The sequence below is a fragment of the Rosa chinensis genome, chromosome 5 (assembly GCF_002994745.2).
Source record: "Rosa chinensis cultivar Old Blush chromosome 5, RchiOBHm-V2, whole genome shotgun sequence".
Lineage (NCBI taxonomy): Eukaryota > Viridiplantae > Streptophyta > Magnoliopsida > Rosales > Rosaceae > Rosa > Rosa chinensis.
Window position 1 is genome coordinate 70,866,816 of NC_037092.1, and position 14,668 is coordinate 70,881,483.

The 14,668-nt window shown below is 39.1% G+C and overlaps 2 protein-coding genes across 7 annotated transcripts; one reads left to right on the forward strand and one right to left on the reverse strand.

Moving 5' to 3' along the window:
* Nucleotides 1-5,253: 5,253 nt before the first annotated feature.
* Nucleotides 5,254-8,740, forward strand: LOC112202015 (probable serine/threonine-protein kinase PBL9). 3 transcript variants are annotated; one of them, XM_024342922.2, is made up of 8 exons: nt 5,255-5,688; nt 5,956-6,055; nt 6,620-6,927; nt 7,194-7,329; nt 7,421-7,563; nt 7,666-7,789; nt 7,991-8,369; nt 8,436-8,740. In XM_024342922.2, exons 2-8 carry the CDS (start codon nt 6,004-6,006, stop codon nt 8,515-8,517), a joined length of 1,224 nt encoding a protein of 407 aa, XP_024198690.1. In that variant the 5' UTR covers nt 5,255-5,688; nt 5,956-6,003; the 3' UTR covers nt 8,518-8,740. The 3 variants fall into 3 exon arrangements, with proteins under 3 accessions (XP_024198689.1, XP_024198688.1, XP_024198690.1); XM_024342921.2 differs by having other exon boundaries at nt 5,254-5,851; nt 7,991-8,740; XM_024342920.2 differs by having other exon boundaries at nt 5,254-5,688; nt 7,991-8,740.
* A 183-nt stretch (nt 8,741-8,923) lies between these two features.
* On the reverse strand, nt 8,924-12,087 carry LOC112202014 (serine/threonine-protein kinase PCRK1). Of its 4 annotated transcripts, none has more exons than XR_002937066.2 (5): nt 11,604-12,087; nt 10,979-11,239; nt 10,598-10,720; nt 9,445-10,293; nt 8,924-9,195 (listed from the first exon to the last, which is right to left on the reverse strand). XR_002937066.2 is itself a non-coding variant. In XM_024342919.2 (4 exons), the coding sequence occupies exons 1-4, from the start codon at nt 11,997-11,999 to the stop codon at nt 9,724-9,726; spliced, it is 1,350 nt and encodes a 449-aa protein (XP_024198687.1). In that variant the 5' UTR covers nt 12,000-12,087; the 3' UTR covers nt 9,301-9,723. The 4 variants fall into 4 exon arrangements, 1 of the variants encoding a protein (XP_024198687.1); XR_002937065.2 differs by having other exon boundaries at nt 8,924-9,198; XR_002937064.2 differs by having other exon boundaries at nt 8,924-9,248.
* Nucleotides 12,088-14,668: the final 2,581 nt, after the last annotated feature.

The following is a 14,668-nucleotide window of genomic DNA, read 5'->3' on the forward strand; positions in this document are numbered from 1 at the left end:
GGTGAGGGTGTCAATTGGAAATCTAAAATTGGGAATTGCGTGACTTATTTGTTGGGTAGAAGAACTGGGAACTGTTTCAATTGGTTCCAAATTTGATTCAAGTTGATTGCTATGGATAACAGGAGGAAAATCCGACGGTGATCAGATCTGATGGCGGTGGGCCGGTGGCGGTTGGCAACAATCGAAGATTCAAACCATAAAAACCACTACGAAATATATAACTATCTAATATATAATAAGATTAGCAGCATATAGGGACAAACATAGTGGAGTTCAAATATATTGTGAGAATGTACCGAATCTTGACTCTATAGCTATACTACCCCGTCAATCTCGTTTACGAGTACTACAAACTTATGACAAGTTCCTCGCATTCCCCATCCATCCTCACCTTACAAGATGTACCTTTCATCAAACTCCCTTTTTTACTTCTAACTCCTTTTCTTATTTTCTTCTCTCTCAACTAACTCGCTCTCACTTGCTGTTGCTGAGCTGTGGCCTTTTAGTTAGCAAACTTAATTAACATCGTGAAGGTCATGAGTTCAAATCTCACCACTGACATTAGAAGTGAGGTGGGAAAAAAAACTGCGGTCCAGAATCAAAGGAAAAAAAAAAAAGGAACTCACTCCCTCCATTGAAAATGAAATTATTTTTGAACTCCCCAACCCCGTTGGAGAAGTGGTTTAGATTATTATGAGGTTTGTAATGCCATGTTGTTTGCAAATCAATAGCTAAATTATAGAGGATATCGGCAAGTTTAATGTGTGTATCACATAAATTAGAATTTGTAAGCCTCACCAACCTTTTCCAACAAAAAAAAATTGGTTTTAGATTTTGTACTGAAATTTGAGATTTGTTGCAATTTTTTATTTTATTTTTTTTTATCAAAGAAGAACTTCATTGAACATGAATCAATTACAACGAGTTATGGAAACGCTTTCAGCAATCAATCACCAACAAGTGAAGATTGCTTAAAAACTTCCCAAACTAGACTTCACACTGAAAGTCCATATTGACGCACTGATGGAGCCACTCAGGCCCCGACTCCAAACAAATAAAAGGCTAACTAATTCTCAAGGCTTCCTTTGCTAATCGGTGAGCAATGCCATTGCCTTCCCGTTTCACAAAGTGCCCACTACATGAATTAATTTGATGATGTTGAAAAATTAACATTTGAATTACGATTGCTTATATAATAAAATGATAATACTTAGTTACCAGAAATGGTAAACCATTTCTAATTATGCCTATCGTGTCTCTCCCAAAACTAAACACATATCCCTTTTTCTTTGAATGGCATTTGTTGTCTTCATTCTTGTACCAAAACATTTTTGGCGGAATTTCACTTGATTCATGTTGATTATGATTCCGATTTTATAGATTGTGACTGCTCCAACCACCTCCTCCGCCTAACGAGAAAAATCCAGCCAACTTACAAACTCACAAGAGTTTCCTATAACAACACAACATGTGAATTTGTGTCTATCTGCTATAATTGCGAGATAGATGTTAGTAGCTCAGTTCATTACAAAGTTCTCAATAAATCTAGCATTCGCGGCTTTTAATTATTGTTTATTTTATTCAAAGATTGATAAAGCATTAAGGGCATGTTTACTTACTTGGAATGAGAGGGAATAATTACGGGGTAAATTTATTCCTGCGTTTACTAACACATAAAGGAATTAGAATGATTTCGGGTAAAAGTATTCCTTCGTTTACTAACACATGAAGGAATTGGAATGGGTGTAGGTCTCACCTCTTTATAAGGAATCGATTCCTGAATACTCAGGAATTTGATTCCGATGGGGGGAGATGAGTTTAGGAATCAACTCTTCTGGAATCAATACTAATTCTTTTCTTCTCTCATTCTAGTTGTCTCCGATTAATGATTATTTTCATTCCAAGTAAGTAAACGTGTCATAAGACTTGAAATTTACATCTCACTTTGCAACGCTTCCATACCCACAGAGAAAGAGAAGGAATTTGGAAAGAAAAAAAAAACACATATTAAGCTATGGGAGAGACCCGTCATGGTTGGTTAGAAGTTACTGACTGGATACACTCAATCAACTATTATCCATTATAAAATAAGATGAAGTGAAATGACATACTTGGATTAGAGTTGTATGTGTAAAAAAACTTTGAAAATCAGGACATGCCAACTACCTCTGATTTTCCCAATAACTAACCTAATATTTTACTCTAGAATGACAATGAAGAGATGAACCCTAAGAGCAAGTCCAACGGTCTTGCTTTGCCCAGGCTCCAGCAAGGAAAAGTGATGTGGTGACCAGCCACAGGGAATTTTGGCCTTCCACCGGTCTTGCTTTGCCCAGCCAATTGTTGGCTTTTCTTGACTGAGGCAAAAAAAAAAGGCAACAGCTTGACTAAAAGCTTGACCCAGCATACTGGGCTGCCACCTCAGGAAAGCATGCAAGTTGGTTGACATCAGCGACAGAAAAGCAGAGAGAGACGAGGAGGGCTTTGCGCGTGGAGGAGACGCACGAATGAGAGAGCAGCAGCGGCATTTGCTGACCGGCTGTGTTGGAAAGTTTGTCGCCTAGCGGCTGTGTTAGAAGCTGCAGAGAGGACGCGTGGCAGAAGCCGTGGGGTGAACAGTAAAGATGAAAGCAACGATCAATTAATCCCAGCCCTTGGTTTCAATTAAGAAGAGAATCCCAATTAAACAGTGAAAATGATGAACAGTCTTGACCGGTCAAGAAAAAAAATGGGTTGAAACCAATGTCCAGTGACAGTGAATAGTAACTTAACTGGTCAAATTCTTGACTTTTCGACTTTGTCTTTTATTGACTACCGGTGAACTTGCTCTAACTCTATTAGCTACTGGATACAGGCGAGGGCGAGATCCCTTCTTTTCTTGTTACTTGTTAGGGTTTCCAACAGCCGGCTGAAACGGCTCACTCCCCCTCACAGCCGAGCCAACTTCTTCACATTAGAATCGGTGGTGGCACGCCACTTGGCAAACATGCCTTGCGCGGGGCCGGTGGGTCCCATCCCCGAGAGTTTGTGGACCCAAAGTCTGGAAGAGGGTGGGTGGCGGGCTGAAGGTCACAGCTAAGATTTGCCGGGGGCACGGAACATGTGAGATGAGGTCAAAAGAAAAAGTCAACATATTCAACGGCCGTGATTCGGTTGCCGGACAAAGAGCGATGACGTAAGCCACACAAACGGTAGTGCGTCATCAAGGGCAGGAGGAGAAAAAGTGAAAATTTGGATTTAATTAAGCGCGCAGTAAATGGTGGTCAAAGGCTAGGGTTTCACGGGAAGTGATTGCATGGTTGGGAATTATTTCTTGCTTTCCAAAGATAGCGATGACCTAGTCATTCCAGTCCATCAGTCGAAAATGTAGAGTGGGTTTCATATGAGTCAATTAATAATGATGATAGTAATATATGCAGGCATGATCACCATGAATGAATCTTATTGTACTAACATACTTTTTATCCAAGATAAGAAAGATCGAGCTGATTTTTTTTTTCTTTCTGATAGACTGTTTTTTTTTTTGTCTAAATTTCCGATAGACTGACACCAACATGTTTGTGTAAATTTGATGGACTGTTATTAACCTATGACCAACTATATATAGTATAACTTTTGTAAGTCCGGGTCAGAAGAATTAATAAGATGAAAATTATATGGAAGGAATGTCTGAATTGTTATTGCTTGAATTTTCAAAAGTCTCCTCTTTTTTTTTTTTTTACAAGACATTAGGTATTTAAAAAAAGATAATGAAATTTTATTTTTAATAAAATAAATTTTTTTTTTTCCCTTTGATTACAAGAAAAGGAACGTAAAATTAAGAGTCTTTCCATTCAAAATCTATAGTAAGCTAATTATATAGGCTTGATAAGTTGATAACGGTAAAGAGTTATTCTAAATTGACATTCCCATATTTTGGCCTATATAATTGTTATTGCACCCGCAATAAAGTTTGTCTCTCCAAATGTGCTTGAATTGTATACATACAGTGATAATATTGACAAAAACTTTTCAAACAAATTAAAACTGAGATCTACCAAAAAAAAAAAATCAACTACCCCTTAAAAATGGTTACAAACCACAAAATTTAACTATATAACTGACGGACTCCACTCATTTAGTTATTGACCTGTAGAAGAACACTTTGGAAATGAAACCCTAGCTAGCTCTTCTCTTCTAGCCTTATAGGAAAATGGAATTGAACCCTAGCATCTAGACAAGAAACTTTATTGCTCCCATCTCTGAAAAACAAAGTTGAAATGTGATAACTACATGTAGTCACGTAATTTGGATGATTTTCATCACTTTTCATCACAGCCATGCAAGTAATTTTCCATTTGCTTGGGTCATTGTACCTGTGAATATTTGACAGCAATGTTTTCTGCATCCTTTTGTGAGTTTTGTCTTAATGAAGTAATTTCCTATTTTTGTTTGGTCATTGACTCATTTCCTATAATAAATTTCCATTGTTCGACGGATATATGTAATATCATTTCTCACATGTTATTATTACAACTATTTTTTAATAATTTTTTAACATACATTCATTGTATGTGATTAATTACTGGAAAAAAGAACTTTACCTAGATCCGTTGTGTGGAATTTAAACAAAAGATGTACAAAGCAATTCTAGAAGTTGCACATTGAGCTACAACTCTTAAGGAATTGTGTGCTTGGCCACTAAAACCAAGTAATAAGAGTTTTTTAATTATTGCTGAAAGAATTTGCACATGTTCTATTATACATGTATATATATATATATATATATATATATATATATATATATGAATTTATGGACTATCTGTACTTTTGTATGTGATAAAAAGACTATAATAAAGCTCATCTCTTTGTTCCCTAGTAGCCATATATAATTTGATTTCTCTCATAATTTTTTTTCTTTCAAAAGTACATTCAGATCAATTCTTACTCTTACTAAATTAGTATTTCGTAATTGTAGGCTAATTTGAATAATCTTGAACTAATTTGTTATAAAACTAATCTGTCACTACTCACTATATCGAATTGATTTATTGTGTCAATACTTTAGTCATATGATTGACAAACCCAAATTTTCATGCTTTTGCATGACACTTTTTTTCTTTAAAGATAAAGTTATATAATTCTAGGTCGTACGTGTGCATAGATGACTAATCCCCGAATAAGAAAGAAGAGAAAAGGCGGAGAAAAAAAAGAAATATCAGAGTTGAGAGAGATTTCCCAAGCTGCTAAGCCAAGCCATTACCCCGATACTGATAATCATGCATAGAAGAATATGGGTTTCTTTTGGAAGCAAATCCAACGGCTCCAATGAGATAATAGCAGACAACGTGAGGAGGCTTATCTGCTCCGTCTCTCTCTCTCTCTCTTAACTGAGAATTGTAGAGAGAGAGAGAGAAAGAGAACACAACCGTAAACAGTGTTGTTTTAGTGAAATCGTTGAGCTCAAGAGCGGGACCAACCCGCCATTAATGCACTACTCTCTTTCCCACCTTCCTTCTCTGCCTTTCCAATAACCCAACTCTCCAACCTATCCATCTTTTACGTATCAAACTCAAATCAAAAGCTTTTAAGTCAACTTGCTCTGTTTCTCTTTAAGCTTATTGTGAGCAGCCATTATTAGACCAACTCCAAAAGCACAAACCCACCTCACTCTCCTGTGTCTCTCTCTGATTCGACCAGAAAAAAGAGGTCGGTTGTCGATTTCTTTGTGTTCTCTCGTTCATGGGTTTCTGCTTATTCTTTGTTTAGATATAAAAATCAACTTCTTTTTCTTTCTTTATTGGAACCGATTCACTTGAAAGACTCATCTTTTGTGGATGATACCCAACTTTTGTTGGGTTTTGCTAGAAAGGTTTGAGCTTTTATTGGTCTAGATCTGTTTTGGTTTGAAGTTTCACTGTTCAATTTGTGAGTACTTTTCAAGCTTGGTGACCTGCGGCAATCTATGATCTGCAGGCAGAGATTTCAGAGAAAGGGTTGTTGGTTTCTACTTTTCTTGTGTTCATGGGGGTCTGCTGGAGCGCCCAGATCAAAGCTGAGAGCCCGTTAAACACAGGTAAATAAACTTCACAGCTTCTGATCATTCTGTTTTTATATCTCTGGCCATTAGTATGAATTGATTTCATGGATCTTTATGGCTTTTCTCTTTTGGGTGGGAATGAGTTTTTGGGAATTTTTGGATTCTATCTAATTATGGCAATTTCAGTTATAATTTGTTTATTTGTTTACTACTTTTACTGGGTGGGTGTGGTCTTTTGAGAATAGTAGCATCATTTTCATTCCTACCCTGTTTTGGAAATTATTGCCCCCAAACTTGAAATTTTTTTTGTTTGTTTCATAATTACCTCTTTCTCTGTTTAGTTGCTACTAGGTTCAGTTATACAAATTGTAAAAGGGTTTCGTTTGCTTTCCTTTGCCTTTGCTCTGATGATTTTGCTGTTCTTTAAAGACAGAAAAATAAAAAGAGGAAATGTTAGCATCCTTTCACTTCTCAATAAATTTTTTCTTTTTTTTATCAAATCTGGTACGAGGGATTGAGTTAGGCCCGCATGAGGATTCTTAGATCCATACATTGGTGGTGACTGTAAAATTTATGTACATTATGCATATACTTGTGCAGGTTCAAAGTTTGTTAGTACTGATGGCAGTACAAGCAGCAAGGTCTCATCATTTTCAGCACCTCCAACTCCTCGGACGGAGGGTGAGATCTTGCAGTCAACCAATTTGAGGAGCTTCAGTTTCTCTGACCTCAAATTGGCCACCAGGAATTTCCGTCCTGATAGTGTGTTAGGAGAAGGCGGCTTTGGTTCTGTTTTTAAAGGGTGGATTGATGAAAATTCATTTACAGCTGCAAAGCCTGGGACTGGCATAGTTTTGGCTGTGAAACGGCTTAACCAAGAAAGTTTCCAGGGTCATAGGGAGTGGTTGGTAAGTTCTTTTCTGCTAATACATCAAGCTCATTGTTGTACTTGATTGTTTATCTCTGTTTTCATGGAGAACCTCTTAATAGTTGGTTAAGGTAGAGTTACGCCCACATCAAGGCATTGGTGCTTAAGTTTCAACAAGTCTTCTAAGATGGTACTTTCATTTTGGCATTTGCTTCTGGCAAATCTAAGTTTAGCATTTTCATGTAAACTGCAATTACTCTTCAGTTCATGATTGACATATAATGTGTTTTCGTTTGTGTTTGATAGGCAGAAGTGAATTATTTGGGGCAGTTCCATCATCCTAATCTTGTGACACTAATTGGCTATTGCTTGGAAGATGAGCAGCGCCTTTTGGTATATGAATTCATGCCTCGAGGCAGCCTGGAAAATCATTTGTTCAGGAGTAAGTTCTTTGAGAGATATCTCTGGATACCTTTGAAGCAGAATGGCTTTGATTATGTAATGTTATTAACAATTTTAAACTGTTGTACCAGGAGGTTCTTATTTTCAACCTCTTTCTTGGACCCTCCGGATGAAGGTTGCCCTTGGTGCTGCAAAGGGGCTTGCCTTTTTGCATAGTGCTGAAACAAGGGTGATATATCGAGACTTCAAGACGTCTAATATCCTGCTTGATTCGGTATGAATCTACCAATGTTGTTATTTTAAATTATTCAAAGGATTCAGGGGATTGTCTGACTTCCATGTTAGCTATTCTGAGAATTCCTTTTGTATCATCCAGAACTACAATGCAAAGCTGTCAGATTTTGGCTTGGCCAAGGATGGGCCAACAGGTGATAAAAGCCACGTCTCTACTAGGGTGATGGGCACATATGGATATGCAGCCCCTGAATATCTAGCCACAGGTATAATTTTACTTTACTTTGAATTCTATTGCTCAAGCTTGTTTGGAATCTCCGGTTATCTTTTTAACATTTCTTTTCCCAGTTGCTTTTGACCATTAAATTTAAGAGTCTTACCCTTTGCCTTCGCTCTTTATTCTTGATTACCATATATCAGAATTGATGCCTCTATCTCTTAATGGCTCCACTTTTCACTATCTGAAGGTCATCTTACTGCCAAGAGTGATATCTATAGTTTTGGAGTTGTCTTATTGGAGATGTTATCTGGCCGGAGAGCAGTTGACAAGAATCGACCATCTGGGGAACACAATCTAGTTGAGTGGGCTAAACCCTTCCTGGCGAACAAGCGCAAGATCTTTCGCGTCATAGACAACCGTCTAGAAGGCCAGTATTCAATGGATGGAGCTTATAAGGCAGCTACCCTCGCATTACGATGCCTGTCCACAGAATCCAAGCTCAGGCCAACCATGGATGAGGTCGTCAAAGCACTGGAGCAACTGCAGGATTCTAATGTCCCCACCAGCAATCAAATCCATGCACACAGGATGCGCAGGCGAAGTGCAGATGACGCTAGCAAAGCAAGGCGTGCATCTATAGAAGAAGCTAGCAAAGCAAGGCGTGCATCTATAGAAGAAGCTAGCAAAGCAAGGCGTGCATCTATAGAAGAAGCTAACAAAGCAAGGAATACTGTTGCTTATCCTCGGCCATCTGCTTCGCCCCTATATGCTTGAGCTGTTTTGTTGAACAAAATAGCAAGAGCTGAAGTATACCACTGTTTATCCAGTGACTGTATAGTTTATTCTGGCTGATGTATTCAACCCTCTCTTGACAAATTACTAGCGGAGCTTGTAAAATGAGCGATGCCCAGAATGTTGTGTTTTCTAAACCACCAAATTGTAACAGTAGGATGCAAAGTGGTTCTGTACGACTGATTGGCCATCCATTTTTCTCTTGCATGGGGTTGTTTTTTTTTTCATTTTTTCACTTCTTTATAAAGTGGGGTTCTTTGGCTTCCTTAATCAGTATAGGTTTGCTGTACTATGCTTTTTGAGATTATCTGTTAGGGCTCTGTTTCGTTTTTCTTTTGGTGCTCCTGGTGAAGCCTGATTGTGTGTTGAATCTATGAGAAGGAAGTAGTTTGAATCTGTGGCACTGCTAAGCCTTTCTGTTCTTTTTTCTCCACAGGTTTCCCGGCAAAACTCTAATGTGAAAATTCAATACTGTACATGCCTTGTGAAATCTAAAAATAATCTTAAGGTCTTAATTACTGCAGCCCAGATCCAGAAATTGACCCAGCAGAAGAGACGAAAATTGATATAGTGCATCAGCACCATGCACTATGAGCGCCACCAAGAACTAGGATAAGCATCATCACCCAAACTTCCAAAGCAAATATGGAGCACAACTTTCTGCTGTAAGCATAAACATCAATTTTGCTCGTCATTTGACATTTGTAAGTGCTCTGCAATTTGTAAACCACCAAATAATGGAACACATTTTGACAAGACTGATACTAGTTACATACATGGAGAAAATGAATTTGTGCGTCATATTTTGTGTATTCAACAGAAGGGATGCATGCCTCCAATGTGCAGCTTCCCAGTCCATAATTATTTACAGTCATCAAGCAAAAAAGAAAAAAGGGAAAAGCCCCGTACCTCCATAACTCTTGAAGAACGACAAGTAATCTATACTGTCTTCAATTCGAAGGTAGATATGCGTCCATGTTCCATTTCCTCGAAGGAGCCAAGCACACGGACGTTCTCTACCACAAGCTGGCCGATAGCTTTATGAACCAAGCCAATTTAATAGATCTGATTCTAAAGTTTGCCATTGCTTTAGTATAGAAAACCCTCTTTCGATATCTGTTTTCTTGTTTGCTAGATTCAGTCTCAGCCTCCTCTACACTTTCTTTCTGCCGCGAGCTGGCCAATTTATCACCAAGTTCGTATCAACCCAGGGGTCCAGTTTCTCCAATCTAACTTCCCGATAGATTTGTTTCTAAAGTTTACCATATCTCTTATATCGAAAACCTTTTTCAGATTCTTGGTTCCTTGTTTGGTTGTAGATTCAATCTCAGCCACCTCCAAAGTTTCTTCCCTCGCCTCGTCAGTTTCGATAACAGGTTGAGGGACAACTTCATCTTGAGATGTTTGCTCATCGATGATGGTTCCCAAAATCCCAACCACGTCACTCATTTTCGGGCGAGACTTTGGTTGTTTTGATAGACACCTGTTAGCTAACGATGCCAGCTTCTGAGCTGATTTGATGCAATACTGTCCTTCAAGTCGTGGGTCTACAATAAGGTGGAATTTCTTCGAGTCTGAAGCATAAGGTCTGACCCATTCCAAAAGTTTTTGCTCACTCCGGGGCAGATTTCTCTCCATCGCCCTCCTTCCTGTGATGAGCTCGTAGAGAACCACTCCAAAGCTCCAGACATCACTTTTAGCGGTAAGTTTCCCTGTCTGTACATATTCTGGAGCTGCATACCCTACCGTCCCAACAACCTAAGAAACATGTTCATTGTAAGTAATATATTCCAGGTAACAGCAGTTAAAAGGTTCACAGCAACAAGCAAAGAAGTTAGATGACATATATACTAGGTTGCATGTCAAAATAAATGGCAATGAATTAACTCTTAGAAATTTTCAAACTCGCCAGAGGCCTAAAATGTTCAGATAAGCTGTACTTTTGCTATTAATATTTCCCTAGTAAAGCCAACGATTCAATACAAATAATTGAAGGCGTTGATATGCCTAACTCAATATATTTTAAAAGAAGGATTCGTGCTTAAAAGATAATAAAACTTACTGCGGTTGATACATGAGTCATTCCCTGGAGAGGTCCTTGCCTTGCGAGTCCAAAGTCTGAAAGCTTTGCATTGTAGTCCTCATCTAGCAGAACATTTGACGGTTTAAAATCGCGGAATATAAGCTGCAGCAATATAAAGCAGATCCAAATCATTTTGACTATCAAGCAGTTGAGCAAGTAACATAAACAAAAACATATGCCAGAGCATATGAGATAAGTGGTGGGAGGTATCTACTTCCAGATATCAATCGCCATTTGAAAAGACACACACAAAGTACAAGACAAAAGACTAGAATAACGAAAAGATGAGCACAAGTATTTATTCAAAGTTTCAAACGCACCAAAAACAATGGTAATTTTGATTCAAACATAACAATGTACCTGGAAATCCATTTCTTCATGCAGGTATGCCAATCCGCGTGCTGCATCCTGAGCAATTTTTAATCTCGTCATCCATGGGAGGGGCGATGGGCATCGAACCAACAGATGGTCCTCAAGGCTTCTATTATGCATAAGTTCGTAAACCAAAAGACGTTGGATCCCCCTTTCATCATCTTCTGCACAGTATCCTACTAGCTTCACAAGATTTGGGTGCTTGACAACCCCCAAAAAGTTTACCTCATTAATCCACTCCTTATGCCCCTGAATACTAGAATGTCAAAATACTTTTTAGACCAACATTCCAATTCCATAGCCTCTAAACTAACAAAACTATCTTTTCACAAAAAAAAAAAAAAAAACTAACAAAACTATTACTACCCTGAAAAAGAAATTAAAAACAGTCTTAATCACAACTAATCAGGTACATACTTCAAAAATTTACAGAAAAATAAAATAAAATAAAGAATAATTCACAAAAATTACAAATGGATTTCATAAATGAAACTACAGTGCTATAAAGCTCTAAAAATATCACCCAGAAAAACGGAAAAGGTTGAATCAAATAAAAAGGTTGACCAAAACAGAGTCCAAAAAAAATGAAGAACAAAGGGATTAAAGGGCATGCCTGGAAGCCATTACGATTCAACTGTTTGATAGCGACGTCCATTTGAGCTTCGTCGTCTTTAACGATCCCTCGGTAAACGCACCCAAACCCTCCCTCGCCGATCAGCAAGGCCCGACTGAACCCGCGGCTGGCCGATTTGAGCTCGGAGAAGGCGAACACCCTCAGATCATTGGCCCGGCGCTGACTCAGCAAGTCGTAGAAGGCCGCGGAGTCGGACATGTCCCGGGAGTCGGAGTCGAACTCGGAGCGGCGATTGTAGTTGGTGTTGTCGTAGCTGCTGGAGGCGACGCTGAGGGAGCGCGCCCAGGAGACCTTGGACGGCGCGCGAGAAACGACGCCGGGCTCGGTGTCGTCGTCGTCGCGCCTCTCGCCGTTGGTGAAATGGAAACACTTCATCGCATCCAAAAGTTTTTGCGGAGAGAATGAGAAAGAGAGAGAGAGGGTCAAGAATGAGGAACTGATTGGGTGTTAAGAGTTGAAATTTTGATTTAAATGTGACGAATTTGGAAAAATTAGGCGGCCATATTTGTTGCGAGAATTGTATAGAATAATAACGGCGTGTTGTATAGTGTCTCAAATATTAAAATTATCAATTTAGCTTCGTATTGTTTTATGATATAATTTTTAATAAATAATAGCAGGGTATTAGAATGCTCTAAAATATTAAAAATTTTAAATTATGAGTCGATAGATAAGTACAACAATCGGCGGATGGAAGTAGGTTTTTATTCGTACTACGATTACGTGTCTGGCGGAAGTAAGGCTAGAAGATGATTTTTCCTCAAAAGACACGGAGTTGTTTTTTGTTTATGGGTTCGCTTTATTAGCAGGCTCAACTTGACTTGTAATGAGTTTGCAGTGCTAAGATAAGAGCTTGTCTTTCTGTCTTTTAAGTGTCTGTAGATTCTGATTTTTTTGGTTGGTCATCTAAAACAATGAATTTTTACTTCAAAAAAAAGAAAAAAAAGAAAAGTACTACAATAGAAAATAACTAATTCGACCTTTTTTTTATACAAAAAATAAAACTACAACACAGCCCCTTCCCAGTTGATCCAACCGTACGCTGGGGACACACAGAGGGAAAGACTGTTGAACCAAGCTGAAGTATTAGAGTATTGGACAGATCATGACCCATAGCAAATTTATCTGTAACAAAATTGGCCTCCCTATAAACTAATCTTAACTTTTAATTCTAAAATTTCAATGCTCAAATAAACATTACTATGTCAAGAAAAACATATAACCTAAATCACGTATTACATAAAAATTATTACAATTATTCTCATAAAAAATATAATAAATAATAAAAGGCGTCTCATCTAGACATAACTCATTAAAACGAGGCTACTATGATGCTCTCGAGCTCTATAGTATTTTGCAAAAATAGTGGGGTTGGTTTAATATTAATATTTTTGGTGCGATTATGTTGTATTCATGCGTTTTGGAATGGGGAAGGCCCATCGAGAGCCTATTGTCGTTATATGAGAAGGAGTCGGAGTGGATCACGAGCGCGACTGCAAATTTTTGTTGCTTAGTTAGTACGGCTGAGGGTGGGGCCCCTTCGCACAGGGGCTTAAGGGGAATTTTATATGGTTTGAAAAGGTCAAAATGATTGGTCACCTGGAAGCCTAACCATGTCAATATCCACAATTTTGTCACATCTTCTAGAAATGCATGCGAACCAATGAGCATCCCATAGTTTCCTTTCCAAAACATATAAAATCTAGTTAGTTCTTCTTTTTGGTCGATAGTTATAGGGTTTTTTTTTTTTTTTAATTACGTAACATATACGGTGAACATTTCAATTCATAGTACCAGAAAAGTTTTTAGAGTTATAAATACACTTATCATTAACTGTTACACTTATACGATGAATTAAAAAATAATAACAACAGTACTTTTTGCACATTTAACGTAATAAATTTTTTATAGGTGTATACATAATAAATGAATGATGCGAACTCTAGCAATTTCAATTTTACCTAAAGTAAATCAACTTAAGCATTTAGGTACCTAAGGTTTTTAACTTTTCTCTCTCGACCTAGGGTTTCCTTGTTAAAAAAACTTTTCCTCGTCCGGCGGGGGCTTCTGGCCTCGTTGACGCATGGCGCGTGCAGCCGGACGGGATCTGTCCTTCGTGGTGATGCTTCTCTCTGAGGGCGAGGATGGTGGTGGCCGAGATTGGGACGCTGTTGAGATCGAACCACTCGCTCCCGAGCGGTTCAGATCTGAATTTAGGTCGAGTATGTTGGATGGCCGATTTGGCAGCAGTGCTTGGCAAGGGATGGATGGGGACAGGGGGTTTGGAGGGATGAGATGGAGGTTTAGCGTGGTTGCTGCTACGGCGTCGATCTGCGGTTCTGGGGTTCCGTCTTCTTCATGTTGTAGCGCCGGCCAGGTGGTAGTCGCTCCAACCTTATTGGGTCGGGGTCGGGGTTGGGGGATCAGGTTTTCTTGGATTGGGGTTGTGGGTATTGCTTCCGGATCTGGTTGGGATAGGGTGGCCGGAGTAGCTGGGCTTTGGGACAATCAGGTTGGCGGGGCGCTGAAAGAGGTGGTCGTCGGCAGGTGGGAGATCGATGCAGGCGAGGGCGATCTGATGCAGGTTGGGGAGTTCAGATGCAGGTGGTGGTGTTTGCAGGTGGTGGTGGGTGTGGCGGCCTGCTGAGAGTTTTTGCTGTTTGGCTTCTTTATTTGATTTTCATCAATAAGTCTTTTGTAGGTTTTTTTAGTTTTAGCTGTTGGGTCGCACTGCAATTTTTGGTATAGACAATCTTCTCTTCGCCGGTCGAGAGGTCATTCCTGTTCTGTAGTTTGGTCAGCAGCGGTGGCGAAAATGTCTGGCTATAGACAATCATCCTTGGCCGTCTAGTGGGTCCTTCCTGTCTGAGATCGGGTCGAAGGCGATGGCGATTTGGAGCAGTGGTGGATGGATGGTGTTGACAAGAGGGTGGTGATGGTGTTGAGTTTTTTAGTCCCAGGTCTGATTGTCTGGCAACATTTTTGGTCGAGTTTAGGTCACAATGAGTGTTGGCTTGGTCGATCCAATGCTGGTCAGGAGGACT

Bases quoted from the DNA above. Each gene is read 5' to 3' on its own strand.
- LOC112202015 (XM_024342921.2), top strand. From the start codon at position 6,004: ATGGGGGTCTGCTGGAGCGCCCAGATCAAAGCTGAGAGCCCGTTAAAC. The intron at 6,056-6,619 runs GTAAATAAACTT...ATACTTGTGCAG, and splicing joins TGAGAGCCCGTTAAACACAG to GTTCAAAGTTTGTTAGTACT. The intron at 7,564-7,665 runs GTATGAATCTAC...TGTATCATCCAG, and splicing joins CTAATATCCTGCTTGATTCG to AACTACAATGCAAAGCTGTC.
- LOC112202014 (XM_024342919.2), bottom strand. From the start codon at position 11,999: ATGAAGTGTTTCCATTTCACCAACGGCGAGAGGCGCGACGACGACGAC. The intron at 10,721-10,978 runs GTACATTGTTAT...ATATTGCTGCAG, and splicing joins ATGAAGAAATGGATTTCCAG to CTTATATTCCGCGATTTTAA. The intron at 10,294-10,597 runs GTAAGTTTTATT...CATGTTTCTTAG, and splicing joins TGACTCATGTATCAACCGCA to GTTGTTGGGACGGTAGGGTA.